The following is a 27,330-nucleotide window of genomic DNA, read 5'->3' on the forward strand; positions in this document are numbered from 1 at the left end:
CTGTACCTTTAACCTGAGTTTCCTTCATTTGCACTGATTTGTTCATTACAACACCAGAGCATTACAAGACTCTGCAGTGCAATCTTGACCTGAACCTTAACCAAAACCCAACCTAGACCTCTGTCAGAGAATTACTATATTCTAGGCTCACTTTTATAGTCAAAAAAACATAAATTAACACCTAGTTCTAACAGGTTTTTCTCTTTGCACTATACCAACCCCCCCACTGAGGAATAGTTGATCTATAGTTTCTCCTTAACCCCATCATCTCTAATAAATAACCTCTGAAATAATGGAATCCCCTCCTATGTCGATTCTGCCCTCTCTGCACATAGGAAACCAAGAATGTAGAAAAGTTCCACATAAGAAAATGCCAAAATTTCTTTATAATCAACAAAATTACCTCCACAGAGAAACACCTCCCAGTGGATCTAATCCAGAATAAGGGATGAAATTCAAGTATCAATACAGCATATACTTGCTATGGAATAAGCCTTCTTACATGGAAATGATAGTAAATAACATTAAAGTCACAATTAGCAGACCAATCCATGATTCATCTTGTGAAGCAAAGCAAATCTTCTATTAATCAGTCATTTCTAATTTTATTTGAGCAATAATGGAAAGAAAACACTGATCATAATGAAATGAAATAATTAAACAACTGTACTTACGTGTTAGATGAAAGATTCCATCACAGGCACTGATATGAGATAAAAAAGCATTTCCCAGGCCTTGCCCATTATGAGCTCCTTTCACAAGGCCAGCAATATCCACTACATTTAGAAAGGCAGGAATTTTGCTAAAAAACAAATGATGATTTTATCATAAAATAGTACTAAGAAATTGTTATTAACCAAATCGATTTGTAAAATATTTTACAGGGAGTAATCCTTTCCCTTCTAAAACAATGTTTAGAAGACTCTCAATAATGATTTGATAAATGAATAAAAAAACATTTTTTTAAAGTAATCTTTTAGGGGCACCTGGGTGGCTCAGTCAGTTAACCCTCCAACTTCAGCTGAAGTTATGATCTCGCAGTCCAGTCCGTGAGTTCGAGCCCCACATCAGGCTCTGTGCCGACAGCTCAGAGGCTGGAGCCTGCTTTGGATTCTGTGTCCCCCTTCTCTCTCTGTCCCTCCCCCACTCATATTCTGTCTCACTCTGTTCTCAAAGATAGATAAATGTTAAAAAATTTTTTTTAATAATCTTTTAATACTTTAGGAGCTTCTTACTGAAGAAAATGAAAGAAAATGACTGTAAAGCAGAATAGATGTTTTTATTGTGTCTCAACCTCATTATCATTAAGAAACTTAAAAGAAAAAAAAGGCAGGGGTGGCACCTGGGCGGCTCAATCAGTTAAGCATCTAACTCCTGATTTCAGCTCAGGTCATGATCTTACAGTTGGTGAGATTGAGCACCACATCAGGCTCTGTGCTGACAGTATGGAGCCAGCTTGGGATTCTATGTCTCCCTCTCTGCCCTTCCCCCGCTCATGTGTATGCGCGCTCACATGCTCTCTCTCTCAAGGTAAATAAACATTTAAAAAAAAATCATAAGGAAGAGAAATTACATTTACAGTACTGTAAAAAATTTTAGAAAATCTGTGTATAAGTGGATCTGCACAGTTCAAACCCATGCTGCTCAAGGGTCAACGTACGTACTATGAATTACTGTCAATTTTTTTTATTTGCTTGACCACAGAGACCAAAATTATGTTATAGAAAAAATCAAAATGGTTTCCCATTCAATCTGTTTTTTAAATTTGTTTAAATGTTTATCTATTTTCGAGACAGAGACAGCGAGAGCAGGGAAGGAGTAAAGAGAGAGGGAGATACAGAATCTGAAGCAAGTTCCAGGCTCTGAGCTATCAGGACAGAGCCCAACACGGGGCTCGAACTCACAAACATGAGATCATGTCCTGAGCCCAACTCAGCACTAACCGACTGAGCCACCAAGGCACCCACCCCCACATTCAATCTCTTTTTTTCCATTAAGGCATTTAATCAATGGTAACCGACAAAGGAAAAATAAAATTTTGAGAAATTCCCTCACTGCCTAAAATTTCAACAAATTTGAAGTCTAAAAGCTTTATTATTATTGTTTTCTTCAGGTCTCTGAAGAAATTAGCAATGTCACATGACCACACAGTCAAGCAGTGACAAGGGCCCACATCTAAAGAGTCAGATTGGGGAGAATAGAAAGGACAATAGCAACTGGGGCCTGTACAAGGCATCTCAGCAGGAGACCAATCTATCAGTAGCCAGGGAGCACACCGGCAGCGGCCAAATCAGCCAACAAGCCAAAGGGGTCAAGAGATTGGCTACATATAAAGGAAATGAACAAATAAGCACATCATTGGGACAACTGGAAAAATCTAAATGGAATCTATGAATCAGATGGTAATGCTGTATCAATGCTAATGCCATGATTGGTGGCTTACTGTGGGAATGTAAGACATTTAGTAAATACAAATTGATATTTAGTAAATACAAATTGAAGAACTGAAGTGCAAGGTGGTATCACCTCTGCAACTAACTCTTCAAAAAAACTTGGGAGAAGGGTACTTAAGCATTCTATGGGTAATTTTGCATCTTTTGTATATTTTGAAACGGTTTAAAAATAAGAAGGTTTTAAAAAAATAACAGGGGCTCCTGGGTGGTTCAGTCAGTTAGGCATCTAACTCTTGGTTTCAGCTCAGGTCACAGTTCGTGAATTTGAGCCCCATGTTGGGCTCTCTCTCACTCTCTCTTTCTCTCTCTCCTTCCCCCACTCACACAGGCACATGCTTGTGCCCTCACTCTCTCTCTCTCAAAACAAATAAACAAACCTAAAAAAAAACCATTTAAAAAGAAAACAAGTCAGTTTGAGAAGCAAATTTCAGGAATATAATTTAAACTATGCCCAGTGACTGTGACATATTGTAACCAACAAAGTAACACGTGAAAGAACACCAGTGAATAAATGAAGACAAAAAAGCTCTTCCTTACAGAAGAATGCCAATAAATGTTAACAAATGGATGGAATTATAAAATCATCATATGGCAATCATCATTATAATAATTCATTTAAAAAATAAGTGGATGCTCAAATTCATGGATGAAAGAAAAAAATGAATCAACTTGGTATATATTTTATGATTAGAACTCATAAGAATTGCTTATAGACTAGATTTAGGGGTGAGGAAGGAGGGAAATCAGGATAAGTCTTGGACTTTGACTTAAGCAACTGGGGAAATAATAGTGCTATTTATTGAAATATGAAAGTCTGACAGAACAGACTTGGCACAAGGCAGGGTAAAAATCAAGAGATCCATTTTGGACATGTCAAGTCTGAGGCACTTATCTAGTCATCCAGGTGTCAATATCACGAAGGCAAGTTCAGAAACTAAAAGCAAACTAAATTCTTAGTATGAGGGAAATAAACTGTGTATATTCATGTAGTACAGTATTAAACAAAGCTATATTAGAACCTGTTATTTAAATCTGTACGTTTTAATCTAGAAAAATATTAGTAATACCTCAAGTAAAAAAAATTCTATTTTTCTAAGTATATGTGTATACTTTCAAGGAAAAGTATGGAAGGATATACCTCCAGATCATTTATATCTGTGATATCAAAGTAGAAGTACAGGTGATTTCTACTTTCCTCTTTACACATCTCCATACTATCTGAACTTCCTACAATGAACCTGTATTACCTTATTTTTTCTAATTAAAGATATAATACATGCTTATTCCAAAAACCTCAAACAATATAGAAGATGAGAAAGTAAAAATCACCTAAAAACTCCCCTACCCAAAGATAACCATCAAACAGCTTCATATATTTTCCTATGAATATACATATACACCTATAATTTTATATGAAAAGAATCATATTATACAGGTTACTTACTCCCTCTACTTCATATTCATCAGAAAAAAAGTAGTTGCAATGTTAACAGCCAGACATATCCTTCCTCACCTTTCTCTACGCCCTGCATTATTTTTATAATCACCCAAAATACAATTATGCTACATAAATTCTAAAGAAAAAAACTTCTAAATGATTTTATTTATTTATTTATCTATTTATTTATTTATTTATTTTAAAGTAAACTCTACACCACACATGTGGCTCGAACTCACAACCTGGAGATCAGGAGATGCATGTTCTGGCAACCAAGCCAGCCAAGCATCCCATATATGATTTTAAATATATCACTTACATGTATTTACTGAGTCTATATAAGGCCACCAAATAAATAACAGCATAAAGATTTTCTTACCTTGCTGGTTTGTGGTACTGGCAAAGAAAGTCAAACCTTTCATCTGGCACAGGTACCCTGCTCTCATTAGGATCAATAGTGCAGAATGGGAAGTTTTCTGCTGAAGCCTGACTATTGGTTAAAACATTGAAGAAGGTGGATTTCCTAAAATAAACAAAAAGAATTCTGATCAATTCTTAGGCTAACACCGAGAAAAATTTATCTCATTCTCATTTCAGTGCTCAATAAGATGCATAATAATTATAAAACCAATCTGGGAAGGGAAGGTGGAGAATAACAGAAACTAATGAACTTTACTTATAAATGAATATTTTTACTAACAGGAAAGAATGAAATCTGCAACACTGAAACTCATGATTTATAATTAGGTTATGTCCCTACCTCAGTCTATTTGAAATTTGAAAAGCACTTTCCCAAAGAATCTTTGTTGTAAGTGATAGCTAGTTTCACAAACTATAAAAGCTATTTTATTCCTAAAGTATTTGGTAGTACCAGTATCACTTCACCTGTATCTAATATAATCTTCTCTAGCATAAATGTAGAGAGGTATGCATCTAGCTAGGTCAATCACTTCCTAAGCATTCTGAATTGGGAAATAGATGCTAACTGTCTAACAGGAAATGGGAAGCAGGAGCTCAGACTCCCCTCTAATTGTTATTAATAAAGATTACTGTTAAGTCTAGAGTATGAATTGTGAATTAGGAAAAATCAAAATGTGAATTTTTTCAAGGTGTAACAAATGAAGAAAAAAATCTATTCATAATAAACAGTCACTAATGCTCTAATTATCAAATTCTTATCAGGTAATACATGCTCAGAGAATGTCAACCTCTAATAACATCAACTGCATTTCTAAAATATGATAATCATAGAGTCAAAAATCATACAGTAAAGTTGATCTAATCTGTACTATTTTCCAATTCCATCACTAATATGGACAGCAGAGAATACACTATAGTGAATTTTCTTGCTACAGAAGCAGGGCCATAGCACAGATAAGAATTTAAAATGAAAACTACCATTACACATAATTTTTTTAAACTGGAAGAACTGAGGAAGTAGCTAAGGATTATGTCATTATTATAAAGTTGGTACTCTCCTTCAAAGGAGACTTGGAGGACCCGAAGAACATGACCAGTTTTCTGAGATATTTCAGAAATATCTCAGTATATTTCTCCCAACAGGGAAAACTCTAAAATGTGCTGAACTAAATGGTGACATAAACTGACCCACTCCCTTTAGTTTATTCCCCTCCCCACAAAAAATAAATTGGTTGCCAGATTCACTCATCAGTCCTATTTATCTAAAATTTATCGAAAACATTTATCTAAAATTCATCTAAAACATTTTATTCCTGCAATGAAAATATTACAAAATAATGTTACAGGGGCTCCTGGGTGGCTCAGTCAGTTAAGTGTCCGACTTCGGCTCAGGTCATGATCTCATGGTTTGTGGGTTCGAGCCCCGTGTCAGGCTCTGTGCTGACAGCCAGCTCAGAGCCTGGAGCCTGCTCCAGATTCTGTATCTTCCTCTCTCTCTGACCCTCCCCTGCTCACAGTGTCTCTCTCTCTCAGAAATAAATTAAAAAATTTTTATTTTAAGATATCACAATAAAAATAGTTAAAGTAAAATGTAAATAATTAATACACACACTTATAGAACATGTGTGCCTTTTGTAGGGGTACAATTGTATTTTTTATATTATAGTTTAAAAATTGCTCATTGCTATTACCACAGTCATAGCAATTACAATATAAAAAGGACAGAGAGGATTAATCAAGTTATTTTCAAATTTATGGCTCTTTAAGAGCCATTTTGGGGACACCTGGATGTCTCAGTCAGTTAAGTGTCCAACTTTGGCTCAGGTCATGATCTCACAGTTCATGAGTTCAATCTCCACACTGTGATTCTTTCTCCCCTCCTCTACTCACTCCCGCTCACTCTCTCTCTCAAAATAAATAATTACACTTAAAAAGAAAAAGAAAAGGTACTGTTTTTGGCTGCCCACCCTAATAATGTTTTATGCTACGACAAGAAACAATTGTCCCTTAAAACATACAGAAAAACATAGCAAAAAAAAGTCCCAATATCTCTCAGGCTGAAAACATTCTCATTTACAGCCAAACTAAACTTGGAAGACAAACCTCCGTTACACAAAATGTCTCATCTTGGCCATCGATTTTAAATTTCATAAATTACATCTGTACCTTCCAGGAGTTTTATAAATGCAAAAAAGTAAAACAAAATAAGCAACTAGAAAAAGGGAAATTTTCTAAGAATTATGACTATAGGCTCCAGTGACAAGTTAAGACATTTTGATCCATTCAAATCTATTAAAAGAAGCTTTGCAAAAGCAAAGAATTTAAAAGCTTTGCCCTCATCTAGAGTGTTAAAGTCTAAAGGCTTTTGTGAAATGAGGATTTTACATACACACACGCACACGCGCACACATTTAGATCCCTTAAGGTTATTAAACCTTCAAAATAGGATAAAGATTCAATATCGTTAAGACTCTCTTATACAAGAACAGGTTTACATACATAGCATTTCAGCAATGATAGCATTAAAAAGTAAAAAAAGAGTCTAGACTTAATGAGTGTCCCCCTTCATTTTGGACTTAAAAATTTGTAAAATTACATATATTACTGTAATTGGTAATTCTGACTGAAAAGATGTTTTATCTAAAACCTTATGCAAAATTACAATATGTATTGGGAAGTCAGGATGTCAATGCAAATTTCCACAGCATTCTGATTTAACCATTTATAAAACACAATCCTAGGGGTGACTGGGTGGCTCGGTCAGTTAAGCATCTGCCTTCGGCTCAGGTCATGATCTCATGGTCCATGGGTTCAGGCCCTGAGTCAGGCTCTGTGCTGACAGCTCAGAACCTGAAGCCTGCTCCGGATTCTCTGTGTGTGACTCTCTCTGCCCCTCCCCTGCTTGCACTGTCTCTTGCTTAAAAATAAACATTTAAAAAATTTTTAAAAAGAAAAAGAGAGAAAAAGCAAATAATTCCCAAATCCCAAACTTCCATGAAAGAGCAGGCACAACCAAAATGCTGACAAGCATACTTTAAGATTTAAGTTCATTTAAAATGGTACTGGGTAGTTTTGCTTTCCCTTCTACCATGAAACTGCCCTCCTGCCATAAAGAGCTACAAACTAGACAAAACATATGAAACAACAGTTTTCAGACAGAGGACAGTATGCGGCACAGGACTGTGTTCCCTGAGAGAACAACAAATGAACTAAACTCTACAAATACCCACGCTCACTGCATAAAAGTGATTTCAAAGTCACAGCACGGGGAGAACCAACAGAACCTGGCAGTCATGCCAACTTGAAGAGACTGAGATGAGAGTTTGAGGAGGCCTAACCAGCTAGGATTCACAGGGCAGTGTGACAGAAAGGAATGAGCTGCAGAGAGGGGGGCTCTGGAGATCAGCAGAAGGTATCCCCAAGACTATGGCTACGTCATGATTTGTACCTGAGTAAATTCAGTCTCCAAAAGGGCAGGGTAAAAAAAAAAAAAAAAAAAAAAAAAAAAAANAAAAAAAAAAAAAAAAAAAAAAAAAAAAAAAAAAACCCCAAACCAACAGAGTGAACAATTCTCAGGCTCACACAGAGCTTGGAATAGTTCACCGGCCTCAGTAGAGAGATCATGTAACACAAGGGAACTTGGGTAGAGTCTTCAAAAGAGCCACATCCTAGTACGAGGGCCAAAGGAGCACCAGAGCAAAAACTATTATGAATTTATAAGAACGCATAATAGGAAACCTCAAAACAATCAAAATGACACACAAATAACTAAAGGCCAGAACAAAGTCCAACACTCTTTAAGCAAAAACTATAAAATTCAGCACTCAACATAAAATCCAGTGTCTGGAATAAAAATTACAAGGCAAGTAAAGAAAAGGGTAAATATATGGGGCGCCTGGGTGGTTCAGTCGGTTGAGCGTCCAACTTCGGCTCAGGTCATGATCTCACAGCTCGTGGGTTCGAGCCCCGCGTCAGGCTCTGTGCTGACAGCTAGCTCAGAGCCTAGAGCCTGCTTCCGATTCTGTGTCTCCTTCTTTCTCTGACCCTCCCCTGCTCACGTTGTCTCTCTCTCTCAGAAATAAATAAAACATAAAAAAAAATATTTTAAAAGAGAAAGAAAAAGCTAAATATAGACCAAAATCAGGAAAAAAGCCAATAAATACAAACAAATCAAGTAGTGATAGAGATGATGGAATTGGCAGAGAAGGACCTTAATAAATATCATAAATATTTTTAGAATTTTCTGAAGGATATAAAGGGAAATATGAAGACAATGAGGAGTGAAATGAAAGATATGAAAACTCTGCACACAGAACTATTGTATGAAAAATACAACATCTGAAATAAAATGAAATAGAAAAACACCCTAGCTACAGATGAGACACTAAAAAAAGATCAATCAACCGGAAGACACAGCAACACAAACTATCAAATGAAGCACAGAGAAAAAAAAAGATTGGAGAAAAAAATAAACAGAGCTTCAGTGGAATAATATCTAGAGGACTAACACTCTTATAAAGAGTCCCAAGAGGAGGGGCAGGGGGTTGCTGGAGCATGTGAAGAAATACTGGCCAAATTACAAATTTAATGAAAATCACAAACTCACAAACTTAAATCTCAACAAACCCCAAGCAAAAGAGGCATAAGGAAAACCACACCAAAGCACATGAAAATCAAATTACTGAAAATGAGTATTAAAGAGAAAATTTTTAAGGCAACTAAAGAAAAAACAAAACGTGTACAGAGAAACCAAGATTAAGAATAACAACAATTTTTCTCATTGGAAAGCTAGAAAAAAGTAGAAGATAACTTCAAAGTGCTAAAAGAAAAACTGTCTCTAGAATTCTCCCCAGTGAAAACCTTTAAAAAATGAATGTATAATAACCACATGAAAAGATGTTCAACATTATTAGGCATCGAGGAAATGCAATTCAAAACCACTTTCTATACCTTGGCCATAATAAAAAAGACAATGAGTACTGGTGTGAATGTGGAGAAATTGGAACTCACATACACTACTAGTAGGAATGTAAAATGGCACGGTCACTCTGGAAAACAGTTATGCAGTTCCTCAAATAGTTAAACATAGGGTCACCATACAACCCAGAAATTCCACTACTAAGTATACAAGAGAGATGAAATAGGTTACACAAAAATTTGTGTATTCCAATGCTGGAACACAGAAAGTACAAACAACTTGGAAAATACTACGGTGCAAGAAAGTAGAAAATACTCAAAAAATAGAGAACACATCAAAAGGAATATGAATGAATGAGAAGGCTCCTGATGGCCAAATATGGGCCATCTGAACAACAAAATAAGTAATAATAATAATAAGAGATTATGAGCAACAGAATAAACTAAGAATCCAATCCTGATATAAACAAATTACAATCAAACACATGAAAAATGAAGAGGTCTTCCTTATAACGGAATTCTAGACCATAGAATTTCCATTATTCCCTCTATAAATTTTTCCTACTATAAACATCACTAGTGAAAAATCAACATCATATGCTTCATGATATGTTGTACCAAGAAATACATGTCACTTCTGTACCCAAAACTGCATAACCCAATTTAATCAAAAGAAAACATTAAACACACCCATCTCACACAGTGGTAGCAACCAGAAGAGCTACCCCATGGCACAGTAAAGAAGTCTGTAATATCAAAATGTAGTTTCTCAAACAAAGGCAATACAACAGAGCAAAGATAAGCTTTTCAACAAACCTGGCGCTGGAATAACTGAACATCCTTATGCAAAAAACAAACAAAAAAGAATCTAGGCACAGATTCTCACAAAAATTAACTCAAAATAGATAACAGACCTAAACATAAAACACAAAACAATAAAACTTCCTAAAGAAGAAAACCTAGATGACTTTGGGTATAGTGATGACTTTTCAGATACACCAAAGGTATGATCCATAAAATAAAATAATAATAATAGAAAAGCTTAACTTCATTGAAATTAAAAACTTCTGGTCTGTGAAAGGCATGTCAAGAAAATGAGAAGACAAGGCGCAGACTGGAAGAAAGTATTTGCAAAAGACACATCTGATAAAGAACTGTTATCCAAAATATACAAAGAACTCTTAGGGCGCCTGGGTGGCTCGGTGGTATAAGCTTCTGACTTCGGCTCAGGTCATAATCGCATGGTTTGTGGGTTCGAGCCCCGTGCTGGGCTCTGTATGGACAGCTAGCTCAGGGCCTGGAGCCTGCTTCAGATTCAGATTCCCTCTCTCTCTCTGACCCTCCCCTGCTCATGCTGCCTCTCTCAGAAATAAATAAAACATTTAAAAAAAATTTTTTTAAAGAACTCTTAAAAATCCACAATGAAGAAAACAAGCAACCTGATTTTTTTTTTTAATGGACCAAAGACTTTAATAAATACCTCACCAAGAAGACATACAGATGGCAAATAAGCATATGAAAGATATTTCACATTATATGCCAGCAGGGAAATTCAAATTAAATTAATAATAGGAGGGGCGCCTGGGTGGCTTAGTCGGTTAAGCGTCCGACTTTCGCTTAGGTCATGATCTCGCGGTTCGTGGGTTCGAGCCCCGCGTCGGGCTCTGTGCTGACTGCCAGCTCAGAGCCTGGAGCCTGTTTCAGTCTGTGACTCCCTCTCTCTCTGACCCTCCCCTGCTCACGCTGCCTCACTCTCGCTCTCCTAGAAATAAATAAAACATTAAAAAAAAAAATTAATAATAGGATACCACTATACATCTACTAGAAAGGCCAAAATCCAAACCCTGACAACACCAAATACTGGTGAGGATACAGAGCCACAGAAACTCTCATACAGTGCTGCTGAAAATGCAAAATACTAAAATCACTTCAGAAGTTTCTTACAAAACTAAACACACTCTTACCACATAATTCAGCAATCGTGCTCCCAAAGGAGCTGAAAACTTATATCCACACAAAAACCTGCACATGGACATTTACAGCAGTTTTATTCATTTCTGCCAAAAGTTGGAAGCATCCTTCAGTTGTATCCTTCAGTTGGTGAATGGATAAACTATAGTACATCCAGAAATGAATTATTCAGCACTAAAAAGAAATGAGCTATTTAAGCCATGAAAAGACATGGGGAAACTTCAATGCATATTACTAAGTGAAAAAAGCCAATCTGAAAAGGCTTTAAGATTCCAACTATATGACATTCTGGAAAAGGCAAAATTATGGAGACCGTAAAAAGATTAGTGGTTGGGGGAGGGTGGGTAAATAGGCAAAGAAACAGAGCATTTTTAGGGCTGTGAAAATATACGGTCGATACATGTCATTTTGCATTGTCTAAACCCACAGAAGGTACAATGCCAAGAGTGTACAATGTGGACTTTGGATGATAATCATGTGTCAATGCAGGTTCATCAACTGTAACAAAATGTACCACTTTGGAGGGGAAGGCTGATAAGAGGAGAGGCTATACATGTGTGAGGTCAGGAGGTATACATGAAATCTCTCTTGCCTTCCCCTCAATTCGGCTCTAAGCCTAAAACTGTTCTAAAGAAAAAATACACACACGTGCGCGCGCACACACACACACACACACACACACACACATTTTTCTTCCAAAAGCCTCCAAGCCTTACATCCACAATAATACACTGGACCAAGTGGAGTTAACTTATAAAGGCTCACTGAGGTTTAAAATAAAAATGGCAAAACAAATCTAGAAACCAAATCTTCACATTCATGTTTGAGTCCATTAAAAGCGGCCATTAAGGGGCGCCTGGGTGGCTTAGTCGGTTGAGCGACTTTCGCTTAGGTCATGATCTCGTGGTTTGTGGGTTCGAGCCCCGCGTTGGCTCTGTGCTGACTGCCAGCTCAGAGCCTGGAGCCTGTTTCGGTCTGTGACTCCCTCTCTCTCTGACCCTCCCCTGCTCACGCGGTCTCTCTCTCTCTCCTAGAAATAAATTTAAAAAACATAAAAAAAAAAAAAAATTTTTTTAAAAAGCGGCCATTAAGATATACATCGTTATCATTAGTCCTACACACTACATCAAGGGGGAAAAAACTACCAATTCACAAATAATTCTTGAATGTCTAATAAATTCCTAACACCCAGCCTAAGTGCGAACAATATAATCCTTGCCTTCAAGAAATTTAAATTCTTTTTTTTTAATGTTTGCTTATTTTGAGAGGGATGGGGGTGGGGGGGAGCAGAGAGAGGGAGACAATCTAAAACCAGCTCCAGACTACAGCTGTCAGCACAGATCCTGACGCAGGGCTCTAACCCAGGAGCTGTAAGATCATGCCCGAGCCAAAGTCAGACAGACACTTGACCAACTGAGCTACCTAGGCACCCCGAAATTTAAATTCTAATACGCAGAAGCAAAGGGGTGTTAAAGAGCTGATTAAATCAAATAATACAAATAAGGCACTCAAAATAGTAAATGTCATATAGTAAGTGTTCAATAAATATCAGCTATTATCACCTTAAATATTACCTTTAAATTTCTAAGTAATCAGGGGTGCCTGGGTGGCTCAGTTGGTTAAGCGTCCTACTTTGGCCCAGGTCATGATCTCACAGTTCGTGGGTTCAAGCCCCACATCGGGCTCTGTGCTGACAACTCAGAGTCTGGAGTCTGCTTCGAATTCTCTGTCCCTCTCTCTCTCTGACCCTCCCCTGCTCACACTGTCTGTCTCTCTCTCTCAGAAATACATAAAATATTAAAAAAATTAAAAAATAAACAAATTTCTAAGTAATCTGCCTAATGTATACTAAGAAGAAAATCCTATGTGTAGAGTTCTCTAGACATTCTTTAGATGTTTTGGTACCAAATGTCCTTATTTTTGATTGGCAGGCCGTCTTTTAAAGAGCTACCCTCCTCCCCAATCTATCTCTTGTAGGCCTATCTAGAGGTGGACGTGTCCAGTCATATGGCTGAGCTCCACATGGACCCATCTCTATCAGCATTACTCTGGTTCCCATCCTTCCTGAGGTCTGCTCAGCTTGTCCTTCAAGTCTATCCTTGCAGTAAGTCTTTTTTTGCTTAAGACAGCCAGAACTTGTCTATCTTACAAAAAACCCTGATATAGTTAGGTAATGTAAAATCACTCTACAAAAAAGTGTTCACAAACCCAAATGCCAAAAATCAAACTGAACATTATTAAAATGAAGAGACTTCACCATTTGTAAAGTATACCTCAACAAAACCTGGGGGGCAGGGGGGTGGGATGACAGTGGGATGGGTGTTTAATTTAAAAGCATAAATAACACTAGATATTATTAAACTGGATAATAAAAATGTTTAGGCTACTTTCATATACACTGATTATATCATGTTCCAATGCTAAAATGTTTATATGGGAAACACTTCTTAAGGTGTCTCAGTTTAAAGTAGACCCATTTAAAGTCAAGCTGCATTGACTGCAATGATTTTAAAATGTTAATACCTAAAACCGTGTGTTACTTATTGGTGAAATAAAGCTCACAACATAATGATCATATCTTGCTTTCAAGTTTATTGACAACACCCTACAGTACTTTGCTTAATTATTTGTTTTGCTTACATTTCCACTCTATTTAGTCTTACTTTGCAAGCAGCCTATATCACAGCAGGAAACCCCTTCAAAATGCAAACCTCTCCAGCTCCAGGAAAGACTGAAATTAGGACAGCCACACTTGCTCATGTTTTACATTATAAGAATTTAAAAACTGCCTTACTTGGCCATACCATGCTTCATTCACTAAAAATTCTCTGGGACAGAGGTTCCAAGGAACACATGAAAAGAACTATGCTTGTACTACTTGCCACCAATCGAAAAGCCTAAAGCACATGCCAAAATATATTCATTCACCTTAAAAAATCCATACTGGATCTGAGGGGCGCCTGGGTGGCTAGGTCAGTTAAGTTTCTGACTGGTTCAGTCATTATCTCATGGTCCATGAGTTCGAGCTCTGCATCAGGCTCTGTGCTAACAGCTCAGAGCCTACAGCCTGGAGCCTGCTTCCAGTTCTGTCTGCCCTTACCTCTCTGGCCCTCCCCCACCCTCATTCTCTCACAAATATACATTAAAAAGAAATGTTTTTTTCAAATCCATACTGGATCTGTTACCATTAGTCTACCCTAATCACTTTTGAGACATTTTCTATTTTAAGATTAGTAAAAGGTATTAAAATAGAAGGACAGGGGTGCCTGGGTGGCTCAGTCAGTTGAGCATCTGACTTGATATTGGCTCAGGTCATGATCTCCCAGTTATCAAAGCCTTCCATCAGGCTATGGCCTGTCAGCACAGAGCCTACTTGGGATTCTCTCTCTCCCTCTCTTTCTGCCCCTGCCCAACTAGCACACATGCACTCTCTCTCTCTCTCTCTCAAAATAAACATGAAACAAAATAGGACAAATAATGAAAAAAGTAAACTGAACATCCAGGGGCACTTGGGTGGCTCAGATGGTTGGGCATCTGACTCCAGCTCAGGTCATGATCTCAGTTTGTGGGTTTGAGCCCTGAGTCAGGTTCTGTGCTGACAGCTCAGAGCCTGGAGCATGCTTCCAATCTCCCTCCCTCTCTCTCTGCCTCTCCCCCGCACATACTCGGTCCCTGTCTCTCAAAAAATAAACGTTAAAGAAAATATTCAAATTGCATGTGCATAGGTTGTATGATAAACTCCACATATATATCCTACCACTGCCTTATTTGCAAATAAATGATTCATTTTAACTTTAAACACTATAAATCTCAAAGTTTAGCTCCTGTAATTTCAGATTTAGCCACTTTATAACAGATATCCTCTTATCTAGCAACTTCCAATATTAAACTCAAAATTGTCACCTCTTTCTCCAGGAAAAATTAACCAACTTTATATTGGGGCTTTTAGAACTATTTCTCTTTTTAGAAGGGATCTTTTTTTAATGTTTTCTTTATTTCTGAGAGAGAGAGAGACAGCGTGAGCAGGGGAGGGTCAGAGAAAGAGGGAGATACAGAATCTGAAACAGTCTCCAGGCTCTGAGCTGGCTGTCAGCACAGAGCCTGACGTGGGGCTCAAACCCAGAATCCTGAGATCATTATCTGAGCCGAAGTCGGACCTAGGCGCGCCTAGAACTACTTCTTAAAGTAACCTACTACAGGGGTGACTGGGTGGCTCAGTCGGTTAAAGTCCGACTTTGGCTCGGGTCATGATCTCATGGTTTGTGGGTTCGAGCCCCGCGTCAGGCTCTGTGCTGACAGCTAGCTCAGAGCCTGGAGCCTGCTTTGGATTCTGTGTCTCCTTTTCTCTCTGACTCTGCCCTGCTCACACGGTCTCTCTTTCTCTCTCTCAAGAAATAAATAAAAAACTTTAAAAAAATAAACTAAAGTAACCTATTACAATGGCCTCTGGCAGCCAGCCTAAGTAGGTACCCTATATAGCCAGCAAACATCAAAATCAAATTCTACTTAAATTCAATACTGAGTGTGTCCCAACAATATTTCAAGCAAACAGAGATGATCTGGTTCAACCTGATGTTTCAACTCTCATTGCTTCTTCCTCTAGTTTAGGGAAACAAACAACGTAAGTAATTCAAGTTTGAACACAGGATCTATATAGAAAACCAAAAATGAAATACATCCAAATGAAAACCTTGTTCTGCAACATTAATAACATTCCAACTTCGCAGCCTCTTTGCAATTTAAGTTTTAATTACCACATAATTCCCATTTCTACAACAAGCCCCAAAATATTTACAAGATGAAAAAGAGAAATGCCCAACAACATTCACCTACCCAACATTTGGCAATCCAACAATACCAATTTTCAAGGAGGTTCCAAATCTTCCAATGATTGGGGGTGGTTTAATTCCATCACCTCCCTTTTTGGGGGGCATCTGAAATGTCAAAACATATATACAAACAATATTTTTTACTATCCTCATTAACCAAAAACACATTTCATCACACAAAATATATTACTAACAGATTAAAAATAAAATATACTGTATATACCACCAATCCAAAACTGACAGAGCTAAATCCACTTTATTTTTTAAAAACGATTTTAAAAGTTCTAGAAACAGATCTGATTCTGATAGTTGTCACATCAGTCACTCCTAAGAAGTCCCAGAAAGATTAACCTAAAAATGTGACACCATAAATCAAAAACAAAATTTAGCTGCCAATCTTCCATCCATACCGTTCACAAAATTCTTTCTTTCTTAACCGGATATAAGGTCACAAGAACGAAAGCATTCAGAAGCAGGAATAGAGAAAAGAGAGTCAAAGAACATCCATCCTAGTACAACCAGCAACCAAGTCACCTCCCCCCCAAAACCACTCCTCTTACCTGGAACCTGTTCTTTCCCATTTTCCCCCACAAGCACCATTTTCACACGGATGAGCACACACCAGTATCAGGGTCTTTGCGATGACGTACGTCTCTCCCACCTTTGGCAATGTAGGTACGACTCAACGGTCCCCGGAAGCAACCTCCAGAATCCACGCTCTGGTTATTTCCAGCTCTAAATGAATCCACTAACTCTTTTTATTTACAAATTGAAACTTTTCTAGGTCCCTGCTAATCTGCCTCCAAGTGCCTCCGTGAGGAATTAATCCCACTTTACTACTGCAAGCTGAACTCGTGAGAACTGCTAACCTCACGTTCTCTAAACTGGGAACTAAAACTGACCCTGTCTTCTGGCGCCTGCTGATCCTCCAGCGGCCACGCTGACGCCCCGCTCATGAAGTGATATTCCAGGCTCTTGATCCCTGACCCCTAGGGCCAGGGATTCCCTTCTCAGGGTCTTGATTCACACCTGTTCCCAGCCAAAGCCCAGGCCTCCGAAGCAAGAGCAGAGCCTCTCCAGTCCTCTGGCCTCCTACCGAGGGGCGGCCAGCAGCCCAGCCAAAGTCGGCCTCCACCCAACATCTACCCCCGTGGACTGGGCCGCTGGCCAGCCTGGCCTCTCGAGAAGGCTGTCCCCAGAGCGTGCCGGGGGGAGGCGTGGGCCGCTGTCGGGGCGCGCGGCCTAGTCCAAGAGCGCCTCATTCATCCACACACCACACGTCGCCCGCTGCCCTCGCCCATCCCGGCCACCCGGCCCTGGCCTCACACCGGCCTCAGGGCCACGGGCTGGGACGCCGAAGACACTGCGGAAGGCGTACCCGCGGGCTCCCGGAGGGACTCACCGTGCTCGGGGCGGGCGATGACACGGGGTCCCAGCGGCAGCGGAGACGAGTCCTGCCGGCAGCAAGAGGAGGGGAGGAAGGAGGAGAAAGCGCAGGCTCGGCCCCTCCGCCGAGCAGCACGCACGACGGCGGCGGCGGCGGCGGCGGCGGCGGCGGCGGCGGCGGCGGAACGGGCGGGCCGGGCGCCGGGCGGCACCTGCGCGCAGATCGCGCGCCCCGCCCCGCCCCTCGCTCCTGCCCGCCCCGTCCATTGGCCCGACGAGCCGGGAGGCGGGAGCAGGGTGGGAGGAGTCGCGCGGCGCCGGAGCAGGCTGGAGGAGGAACCAGAGCTGGAGCCTGTCTGTCTCTCCGCCTCACCCCTGCCTGGCTGCTCCCGGGAGCGCGCGTCTTCCGCCTTCTCAGCACGTGGAGCTCCTGGGACCCGGGTGTCCACTTCTCTCCCGGAGCGCGCCCCGCGTTACCGCACAAGCTCGCTCATTGGCCTGCAGCCTCACAGTTCACCCGCTGGACCTCCAAGCACGCTCGGCCAGACCGCCCGCCCGGGAAGGGTCGCATAAGGTCTGGCGAACAGCCTTGCTAAACCTGCGGACCTCCTGGCTGCTCACAAGTCCTCCGGGGCCACGGCCCCCGCTTGCCATTCTTTTCTTGTAACTTTCTTCAGTCAACCCAAATGGTGAGAAGCTGTTAAATAAACTTTCCTAAAGGAAAAAAGAAATGGGCCAAGGGAAGCGTGTGATCTAAGGATTCCTTCATCACTTTATTGTTTAGGCATTTTACAGGCACTGGATCAAAGGGTGCATTTAATAGAGCCAGTTTCCCCTACTTTTCTTCTGGATGGTTATGAGCAAGGGGCTTTGGAATTTGGGAAACATAGGTTCCCATCTGGTTTCCACTACTTGTGACCCTGGACAAAGTAACCTCTCTGGGCTTTAATTTCCTCTTTGATAAAAGTGAGACTATTGAGACCCACCTTATGAGGTTATTAGGAGGATAAAATGAGATATGCGTAAAGCAACAGTACCTGGCACATACAGGAAGGGTTCATAAGCAGATCATAAAGGGTATTGTTTATATTAGGGTTTCATCCGATCTCACCCACACCTTACTGCACCATAAACTCCATCTGTAGAAGAAATTCCTGTAAGCTTTCAAGTATTTGATGCAATGAATGTAATACCTTTCCAAAAATTGTGACCCTAGAAGCTTCTTTCAAGGAGACTGGTTCATGGGGAGCCTGGCTGGCTCAGTGGTAGAGCATGTGACTCTTGATTTTGGGGGGTTGTAAGTTGGAATCCCTTGTAGAGATTACTGAAAAACAAATAATAAATAAAAGGGAAAATACGGATTGGCTGCTATCCCCATTTTATAGAGGAGGGGACAATATCAGAAAGGTAATGCAATTTGGATGAGTCACACTAGTAAATGGCAGAGGTCAGATTTCAGACCCAATCTAACTGAAAGATCTCTTCCCTTTAAGCCAAATTTTTTTCTAATATAAACTCCTTGTAGGCAACAACTAAGCCATTATTTATAATAAAATTGCAATAGAGTTTTTCTTTTTTTTTTTTTAATATTTTTTTAAGTTTATTTTGAGAGAGAGAACAAGCAGGGTAGGGGCACAGAGAGGGGGACAGAGGATCCAAAGCCGGCTTTGTGCTTACAGCAGAGGGCCTGACAAGGGGCTCAAACTCCCAAACCATGAGAGCATGACCTAAGCGAAAGTCAGACGCTTAACCCACTGAGCCACCCAGGCACCCTAGCATTAAGGTTTTTCGTAGCCCTATGAAAATGATCTACTGAGGTAAGTTAAAATGCTGCTTCTGTAAATTTGGAATTCTCAAAGACACAGGCAACTTGATTTGATTTTTTAATATCATTCATAAATATGCACTATTTATATTCTCTCAATCTAGCTCCCTTGTTGCCAGAAATATAATTTTTTTTTTTTTTTTTTTTTTTTTTTTAATATTTATTAATTTTAAAAAAATAAAAAAATAAAAAATGAGCAGTGGGGGAGCAGAGAGAGAGAGGGAAACACAGAATCTGAAGGAGGCTCTGGACTCTGAGCTGTCAGCACAGAGGCCAAAGCAGGGCTGGAACCCACGAACCATGAGATCATGACTTGAGCTGAAGTCGGACGCTTAACTGACTGAGCCATCCAGGTGCCCCTGAACCATGCATTTATAAAACAGGTATTTGGGCACACTCTAGCTATGAAACAAAGGGAAGCTAAGTAGCCCACACATTTTGTACCTACCCTCAATATAAAGTTATAACTAACAGAGTCATTCCTAATCATTTACTGCTGTTTTACTGGGGAGGTTCTATAGTTGGTTTTGACACTGTTCCTTGTGGAAACAGAGAGGAACCATTACTTAAAAAGCTGAAGAATCCCAGAGAGCCTACCCTGCCCAGCAACCAGCCACTCCAATACTAATTAAAAATGTTCCCCAGTCATGGAGTTGTAGAATCATCTTCAACCTATTACTGTCTTTTAGCCAAATATAGCTACTTTTTCAATCTCAGTATCTCTCAGATCTACCCATTTCCTTCAATTCACACCATCAAGTCTTTGAGTCAATTACCTATTTTTCTATTTGCAGTTACATCTTTCTTGCTTGTACTTTGACCATCTTAAGGTGCCTTGACAAAGCAAGTCACACACACCTCAGTGAGCTACGCAGATTTTCAGGAGAGGCCACTTGCTACTGCTAAGTTACCTGATAACAGGACTCCATTTCCAACTCACAGGCACTGAGGGTCAATTCATAGTCACAAGAAAGAGGATCCGATTGGTCCAGTTTAGGTAAAGTTCTAGCAAGGGCCTAATCAGCCTTGGCCAAGTAGGTAGAGGTCATAGAGTGGAAGGAAACATCCCTATGAATGACCTTTACTACTAAAGCAGGCAGTTCTCAGGAAAGATCCTAGCAGGCCATCTCCTATTCCACATGATAAATGAAGACTCAGTGAGACAAACAGGATAATAACTTGACAGGGCAAGGGAACCACTTGCAAACAGAAAGTACTCCAGGGAATGGGAGAATTGGAGAGGTTTTGGTCCAAGGGTATAAACTTGCAGTTAGAAAATAAGTTCTGAGGATCTAAAGCACAGCCTTCTGATTATAGTTAATACCATATTATATACTTGAAAGTTACTAGAAGCCAGGATTTCAAATGTTCTGTTAAAAAAGAAATGATAATTGTGTGAGGTGATGAAAGTGTTAGCTAAGGCTGTGGTGGTAATCATATTACAGTATATGTGTATCAAATCAACACTTTGTACACCTTAAATAGTTATATGTCAACTCTATCTCAATTTTTTAAGGTACTCTATATAGTTATTAAGTAGCATTTTTCTCTGTTACCTGCATCACATTTTTCTCTCTGCATTAAACTTTCTATCATATATCCAGTGTCCAGAAAACAGTCCCCATATATTTAGAATATCCTATTCAGGGCACCTGGGTAGCTCAGTTAGTTAAGCGTCCGGCTTCAGCTCAGGTCATGATCTCACAATTCGTGGGTTTGAGCCCCGCGTCGGGCTCTGTGCTGACAGCTAGCTCAGAGCCTGGAGCCTGTTTCGAATTAGGTGTCTCCCTCTCTCTCTGACCCTCCCTGTCAGAAATAAATAAAACATGCTGTCTGTCTCTCAGAAATAAATAAAACATTAAAAAAATTAAACTTTATAAAAAAAGTAGAATATCCTATTCTTGGGGTGCCTGGGTGGCTCAGTGGGTTATATGTCTGACTTCAGCTCCGGTCATGATCTCACGGTTTGTGAGTTTAAGCCCTGCATCAGGCTCTGGGCTGACAGTTCAGAGCTGGAGCCCGTTTCAGATTCTGTGTCTCCATCTCTCTCTGACCCTCCGGCCCTCACACTCTGTCTCTCTCCTCCAAAAATAAATAAAAACATTTTTTAAAAAACTTTAGAATATCCTATTCTTCACTCTTTATTGTTATTCATATAAAATTATTTTCTTAAGTACCTCCCCCACTGCTCTAGGTTTTGAAGCAGCGGAGAACAAAATAAATACACTCTTTACCTTCAAGGAGCTTGCAATCTGTTAGACAAACAAGTAATTATACAAATAACTATATAAGAACCTGGTAAAAATCTATAGGATGCCTAGGTCCTTGGATTATAATTTGAAGATGTATAATAACCCCCCTTGATGTTACTTGCTTTCAGGACTTCTTATGAACCCGGCAGCACTTAACTATCCCCTTTCTCTGTTCCATGAAGAGCAGTATGCACACACCGCAGGGCATCAGCAAAGAAGCAGTTTTGTAGTTTTCATTCTTCCACTTAACAGAGAATGATTTTGAATTTTTGCAACTGGACTGTAAGTTACCTGTGCAGCAAAACCTGTGTTTAACCAACTGTTCTCTCTTCTGGACTTACTCACAGAATTTCAAAGAATGCTGACTAATTAAACAGTCCAGGAGTGCCTGGCTGACTCCATCAGAGGAACGTATGACTCTGGATCTCGGGGTCGTGAGTTAGAACCCCAAGTTGGGTGCAGGTGATTACTTAAGTAAATAAAACTTTAACATAAGTAAATAGGGGCGCCTGGGTGGCTCAGTGGGTTAAGTGCCTGACTTCGGCTCAGGTCGTGATCTCACGGTTCCTGAGCTTGAGCTGTGCGTTGAGCTCTGTGCTGACAGCTCAGAGCCTGGAGCCTGCTCTGGATTCTATGTCTCCCTCCCTTTCTGCCCCTCCCCTGCTTGTGCTCTGTCTCTCAAAAATGAATAAACATTTAAAAAAATTTTTAATATATAAAATGAAATTTAAAAATTAAATAAATAATCCAGTTGTCATCCCAGAAACTACTAGAGTTTTGTCATCTACTCTCTATCACAATTTATGGATGAAGATTTAGGGATTCTTAAAAGAAAATTTGCATACGGTTTTCCCAGAAGCAACGTAAAAAAGCATATGCCAATCTAAAAAGTGTGTATATTATTAATGTATTTACCTAGGATGCTTTTAGTTGCAAGTTACAGAAGTTCTGATTCAGTGAAAATTTATACTATGTAACAAAGTCCAGAGAGAACTTCAGGATTAACAGATTCTGTAGCTCAATACTATTTTCAAGGCTCTTGGTTCTTTCCATATCAAGGCTATCTTCTCTGGGCTTCTTCTATTGTCATCCCCAGGCTAACCAAGAAGATTGCTATGGCGGCTCCAGGCAACACACCCAGAAATGACCATATTCAGGAGTAGGGGAGAAACCATCTCTCTCATAGCTCTGTCTTAGAAGAAAGGAAACAGGGGCGCCTGGGTGGCTCAGTCAGTTGGGTGTCCGACTCCTGATCTCGGCTCAGGTTGTGATCTCACAGTTTATGAGACTGAGCCCCACATCAGGTTCTACAGTGACCTTCAGGAGTCTGCTTGGGATTCTCTCTCTCCCTCTCTCTCTCTCTGCCACTCCCCAGCTCAAAGGCTGTCTAGCTTGCTCTCTCTCTCTCTCTACCCCTACTTCCCCTTCTCTACTCCTCCCCTGCTCATGCATTCCCTCTCTCTCAAAACAAATTAATTAATTTTAAAAAGAAAAAAAGAAAACATGTCCGAAACCGTCCAGCAGTCTTCTTTCACTGGGCAAAATTGGGTTTCATGCCTACACCTGAAGCAAACACTTGCAGAGGAAACGCAGTTACCCTTAGACCATTCAGCCCACCCTTGGCATTAAAAGAGAGATCAACTTCCTCAGGCACATGGCTATGTGGGAGATGGATAGGTATCTGAGCAAAGCCAGGGTTGTATAAGAAAAGGACTGTTTTATCAAGGTAACAGTTTGAGCCCAGTCTGATAATTCTGAAAGAAGTTAGTGCCATTGGTAGTCACCTGATCTCAAGGACATAACTGTAATAAATGTTAGCACACCTGGTTCACTAAGAAAACACTGAAGAAAATTGATCATTTTCTAATAATACATAATGGTCTTATAAAATGACAGCTTATGAAAATAATATTTTTATTAACCTTTATAACATACTTAATGTTCCAGTCATGGAAAAGGAAAATTACTTACCAAAGTGTGTCATAAGAGTTTCATCAATTGAACTGGAAATTGAGGAATATTGCACATAGGCCTAGGTTACCGAACCTATTGCCACTCATACTAACACCAGCTCTGCACAATATTTCACCTTTATTACAGTTTTGAATTTGTGTTGTTCATTTCAAAGAAGAGGGTACTAGTCAGGACTGGGTAGATTATAATAGACAACGCCAAAATTAGAGTCTTAACAGAATAAAAGTATTTCCCTTACACAAAGTCTCCTGGAGATCCGCCAAGTGGTCCAGGAGCTGGCTTGGCACTTTCAGACTGCTGAGTCTCTAAATCCTTCCAATGTCAAAGTGACATTTCTTGGCCATTTAAGGCTCATGGCCACATCCAATTTCAAGGGACAGGGATCCTTGTACCCCAAAGTAGAAAAATTAGATATTGATGAAGAGTGATAATGCCTAACAATATTTACAATAGATTCACAGGTAGATTTTTTAAAATTATCATTAGTTTTCTTTTTTTTCCCTAAATTTATTCATTTTGAGAGAGAGGATGTGTGTGCATATGAGGTGCAGAGGGGCAGAGAAAATGGGAAAGAGAGAGAATCCCAAGCAGGCTCCACACTGTCAGTCCAGAGGCTGCCTTGGGGCTCAAACTCACAAACCTGAGATCATGACCCAAGCCTAAATCAAGACTTGGACACTTAACCAACTGAGCTACCTAGGTGCCCCCTTCACCAGTAAATTCTATGAAGAGCATTCTTTCTAAATCATTTTGCTATTATCAGTATATGGAATACCGCAACCAAGGCTGCCCTTCTTTCTAAGATGATTCTTAGAAAAAAGTCATGACTGATGTTACTTTGATGGTGCCTACTCATCCCACAGCTCCCTCATTTCAAGAAAAATCCATTCTCCTCTCCTTACAGAGGGGTGGGCCTAAGTCTTCCTGTGTATATTACATGAACCCTCTGGCCACAGTAGACTGGACAAGGACTGATTAAAACCTGACCCAAACTGGGCAATCAAGATTCTCTTGAGAAGTGGGATGTAGGACATAGCAATAAATACTACTGACTGCTTGAAGCACAGAATCAGGGCTATGTCAGGCATTTTGTTGACAGGTACAGGCAAAGCTCCTCAAAAGAAAGGAAAATAAGAAAGGGCAGGCAAAAAAAGGGGTAGGTAATAAACCACGTGGTCCTTCAATCACAAGTTCTGACTTTCTAGTTCAAGTCTAGTCCTCCTAAAGCCCTGATATTTTTGGACGTTGGGCTGTATGAGATAACCCTGTGTTCTACCAAGAACTTTGGTTTTCTGTTCATGTTGGTTTGCAATGGGTTTCTATTTCTTACAACCAAACAATGGTTGTAGTAGCCAAAGCAAAGAACTTATACTGTCCTGAAAACTTTTAATGTATGTTAGGGACACAGTGATCCAATGTTCCTCTTGCCAATAGTCTTAAATTATAAGGCATTATTTCCTGGCGTGTGTTCTGTAGAACAGTGATCCTACACCAGAACAAGGGATTTAGGATCAGGTAAGTTTAGGGAGCACTGCATACCACATCCCCCTTCTGGAGACTTATCCATTAGTATATTGAAGGTTCTGAGAAGTTCTGCAGTAATGAGACCTATTAAATTTCTTTAACCCAGTATTACCAAATGTGTACATATTTTTCCTTATAATACACATTAAAATCTCTTGGAACATGTGCTTGCTCTGTAGTGAGCTGCAACCCTTTGAAAGTTGCTATTATAATGAGTCAGGGGAGGTACTTTTTTGCTGCAGTAAAAATCTGTTGAAGAATATTCTCTTCCCTTGCTTTTTTAACTAACAAATGACAAAAAAGATGATTCTTTAATGAGGAAAAAAGAGTGAGCGCCAACCCTAAGAAAAGCATTGCTCCCACAAGATGTCTTACCACCAAGTTGAAATTTAGAATTAAACTTAAGAGTTTTGTGCTTCATCTTACTCTGAATGAGAATATGCCTTTTCAAGTGGGGTAAAAGATCTCCAAAAAGGGGGATGAAATTTGGAGGCTGTCTTGAGTGACTCAAGAAAATTATTGAGGTATCTCCCTCTAGAAACTATCTTTGGGATATCCTGATGGCTGATAAGAGACCCCCTGAATAGGCTAGTCACTGCTGTCCTGCTCAGCGTTTTGGCTTCCTGGCCAACTGAAGCAATAAATAATACCTCAGGTTGTTGCTCCTTTATTTTTTTTTTAATTTTTTAGGTTTATTTATTCATGAGATAGAGACAGCATGAGTGGAAGAGGGGCAGAGAGAGAGGGAGACACAGAATCTGAAACAGGCTCCAGGCCCCGAGCTGTCAGCACAGAGCCTGATGTGGGGCTCGAATCCACAGACCGTGAGATCATGACCTGAGTCAAAGTCAGATGCCCAACCAACTGAGCCACCCAGGCTCCCCGTTGCTCCTTTAAAGTACAGTTAGGTTGGGGCTCCCGGGTGGCTCAGTCGGTTAAGCATCTGACTTTGGCTCAGGTCATGATCTCATGGTTCGTGGATTCAAGCCCCGCATCGGGCTCTGTGCTGACAGCTCAGAGCCTGGAGCCTGCTTCAGATTCTGTGTTTCCCTCTCTCTTGGCTCCTCCCCTGCTAGCGCTCTCTCTGCCTCTTAAAAATAAATAAACAATTAAAAAAATTTTAAGTAGAGCTAAATTAAAATGACCTAAGCATCAAGGGAAGAAGCACTACTCACAATCATCTTCAAGATCAAATGATTTCTACTACTTCTGTTTGTCTTCAGAGACTTTTAGGTTGAGAGAACAAAATGCTTACTAAACCCCTCTTGTGTGTCAAATACTGTGCTAGCCACTTTACATTTGAGACCCATTTTACTAACTCTACAAGTATATATTTCTATGCTTCTTTTACAGCTAAGGACATCATGTCCATAAAAGGTTGGCAATTTTATTACAGTCTCGTTGTTAGTAACTGTTAGGCTGTATAAAACCAATTCCATCTGACTCCAGAGTTTTTATCTTTGTATTTAAACATGCTTGCCCCACAACAATCGAATGATGTTTTTCACATGGCAAATAATGCAGTCTAACAGTATCGATAAAAACAGGTGTGTGTATGTGTGTGTATCGGATAACATATTCAGTATTATCAGTGAGCTTTGGTATTCAAGGACAAACAAGAGCCTGGAAACATTAAGGCTTCAGTATTCATGACATGACCAGGATTATCTAAATTGAGGCAATGATTAAGATGTTTTGTCAGGGAACAGTTTATTCAGGGAATGCTGGATGAATTGCTCTGAAATCACTGTGAACTATTAAATGATGCATATAAGTAGGACGATGAAGTCCCAGAACTGCGTTTCTTCTCATTTCTACTGTCTTTTAACCTCAGTTCGCATTACAGCTTGAAGAAAAGTATTTTCTAATGATGCGTCTAAAGTAAACAAAGGACACTGCCTGACAGGCTACCAGGACGACCGCTCTAAAACAAATGAACTTAACTATATGTCAAGTTGGTGATAAAACCACACAAAAGAATGATTTTAAGCTTTTTTAGAACACAAGACTTTGACTACATTTATTCCTAGGAAACACACATTCCTAGGAAACACACATTTTAGATTTCATTTAATAGCCTAAGGAGTGGTAAAAAACTAAATGGTTTCACTTTTGAAACTATTTTATGGGTATTATAGAGTAAGTAATTATGTTAATGTTTGAGGATCCCAAACTTTCCATGTAGGAGATGAATCATATAGAAAAGCAAAACAGTGTGGTGGTGTCTGAGTGGCTCAGTCAGTTAAATGTCCGACTTCGGATCAGGACATAATCTCACAGTTCATGGGTTCAAGCCCACATCAGGCTCTGTGCTAACATCTCAGAGCCTGGATCCTGCTTC

General features: G+C 39.9%; 1 protein-coding gene across 2 annotated transcripts in view; it reads right to left on the bottom strand.

Annotated features, from left to right (window-relative positions):
- The window catches only part of OLA1 (Obg like ATPase 1), a 162,400-nt gene extending 144,811 nt beyond the window's left edge, over positions 1–17,589 (bottom strand). The window contains exons 1-4 of one of the 2 annotated variants that reach the window (XM_039239204.1): positions 17,431–17,589; positions 16,033–16,133; positions 4,271–4,414; positions 675–802 (exon numbers count right to left, since the gene is read on the bottom strand). In XM_039239204.1, coding sequence (XP_039095135.1) covers positions 675–802; positions 4,271–4,414; positions 16,033–16,133 — 373 coding nt within the window. In that variant the 5' untranslated portion in view covers positions 17,431–17,589. Of the gene's footprint in view, positions 1–674; positions 803–4,270; positions 4,415–16,032; positions 16,134–16,650; positions 16,767–17,430 lie in introns of those variants that run through there. The other variant, XM_039239205.1, reaches the window with a different exon arrangement.
- Between the last annotated feature and the right edge of the window lie 9,741 nt (positions 17,590–27,330).

This window comes from Hyaena hyaena, unplaced genomic scaffold, assembly GCF_003009895.1.
Source record: "Hyaena hyaena isolate Hyena2069 unplaced genomic scaffold, ASM300989v1 scaffold_154, whole genome shotgun sequence".
NCBI classification, from domain to species: domain Eukaryota; kingdom Metazoa; phylum Chordata; class Mammalia; order Carnivora; family Hyaenidae; genus Hyaena; species Hyaena hyaena.